At 33.5% G+C, this 1,661-nt stretch overlaps 1 protein-coding gene across 1 annotated transcript in view; it reads left to right on the plus strand.

The window, feature by feature from the left end:
- Nucleotides 1-1,661, plus strand: part of LOC117120120 (neurogenic locus notch homolog protein 1-like) — a gene marked incomplete at its 3' end in the record, with an annotated part of 70,849 nt that overhangs the window by 34,178 nt on the left and 35,010 nt on the right. The window contains 1 exon segment of the mRNA XM_033265131.1: nucleotides 1,603-1,633. Within this exon segment, the coding sequence (XP_033121022.1) occupies nucleotides 1,603-1,633 (31 nt within the window).

Genomic DNA, 1,661 nt, shown 5'->3' on the forward strand with positions numbered 1-1,661 from the left:
TATTTGACGTTTGCAGATATATGACCGTAAAGGCAGCCCCTAGAAAGTCTAGTCTAGGAATAATCATAGTGGTGATACAAGTACCACCATCAGATAGTCTGATTTCTTACTGCTGGTTCAGATGGCAATTCAAGTTGACAAAAAAAAAAAAAAGCAAACAATAGAAAAATAAAATGATATTTTCTAAAGCTCTGCCCAGACTATCAAGTTTTATTTGACAAGCACATGTGGCATGCCTAATATGCCTAAATATGGCACATCATGACTAAATATGGGCATTACAATACTTTATCTTTGTCAAATCTTCTTTGAATTTCCTCGGCATATTTCTACAACCTGCCGCTCAACAATCCATTTGCAGTTCCCCATCTATTGATACTTCCAAAAAGCTTGTTCACTTTGTTTTGTCCTCACGTCTTGACAATTGTAATGCACTTCTCTATGGCTTGTCACATAAACATCTTCATCACCTTCAGCTTGTCCAGAACACAGCTGCAAGAATTGTTACATTCACCAAGAAGCGAGAACCTGTATAAGCCCTGTTCGTAAAAAAAACTACATTGGCTTAAAATCAAGCAACGCATATTTTTTAAGATATTGCTTATAACATATAAGGCTCTCAGTGGTCTTGCCACTGCACCCCCTCCCCACAAAAAAAAAAAAATAACAATAATATTCTCCAATATAAATCTACTCCTCTCATCTATAAAAAAAAAAACAAAAAAAACTTTTATTGTTAATTAACAGGAGTAGGTATAGTGCACTTTGAGTAATGACATTGTCATATCACCTTTTAACATTGCATTCTGCCATGGATATTGGCGTTGTATAAATCCTTGTTGATTGATTGATTGATTGAAATTAAATTTGGTAGTCTGGACAGAGCTTTCGCGTGATGGCTTTTTTTTTTACTGAACTTCTTCTTCTGCTTCTACCAACAGTTTTAGTTTTATACTAAAGTGAATATATTTTGTAGAATCATTGGAGTTCTGACTTGTTGTTCATTGTTCTATGATACTTGTTAGAGTTATCATGGAGAAAATATATTTTCCCCATGGTGTTATTAACCGTACAGCTTCAATCTACCTGTTATTTACTACTCGTATTTGTGAAACTGTCAGAAGACATTTGCAACATGGGTTTACATATTGAATGTGGATTATTGTAGGTGGAGTTATGCTTCAAATTATATTCTGTCTAGCAAGTCTGTATAGAAAGCTCTTTCTAGTTCGAATGTATGTACTTGTGTTCGGCAGTAGATTCTGTTTTTTGGCTTCATATCGTTGTTCGGTATGGTCCTGTGTTTCTGACGGTCCAGAAGCACTGATTGTTTAGATTTGAGTCGTAAGTAAATACAATGATATGTTAATTCTTAGTATCGTGGCTAAGTCAGAACCTGACTATGTAAACCTTTTTGCAAAATTATTTCTGTATTTATTGATAAAGATTATAGATGCTGGAAATTGTGTTTATCCACTTTTTTTGTTAGTACTTATGATCATCATGTTTATTTTGTTATTCTATGAATAAAAAATTCTAAATAAAAGATGAAATGAAATGAAATTATTATATAATTGATACGCATATCGTTTCTTATTGTAGATGGACAACCTTGTTACTATGAGGACGAATGGTACAGGGATGGACAAATGGAACTATAT

The sequence above is a fragment of the Anneissia japonica genome, unplaced genomic scaffold (assembly GCF_011630105.1).
Source record: "Anneissia japonica isolate Jap-2015-1 unplaced genomic scaffold, ASM1163010v1 scaffold401_len1656234_cov178, whole genome shotgun sequence".
NCBI lineage: Eukaryota > Metazoa > Echinodermata > Crinoidea > Comatulida > Comatulidae > Anneissia > Anneissia japonica.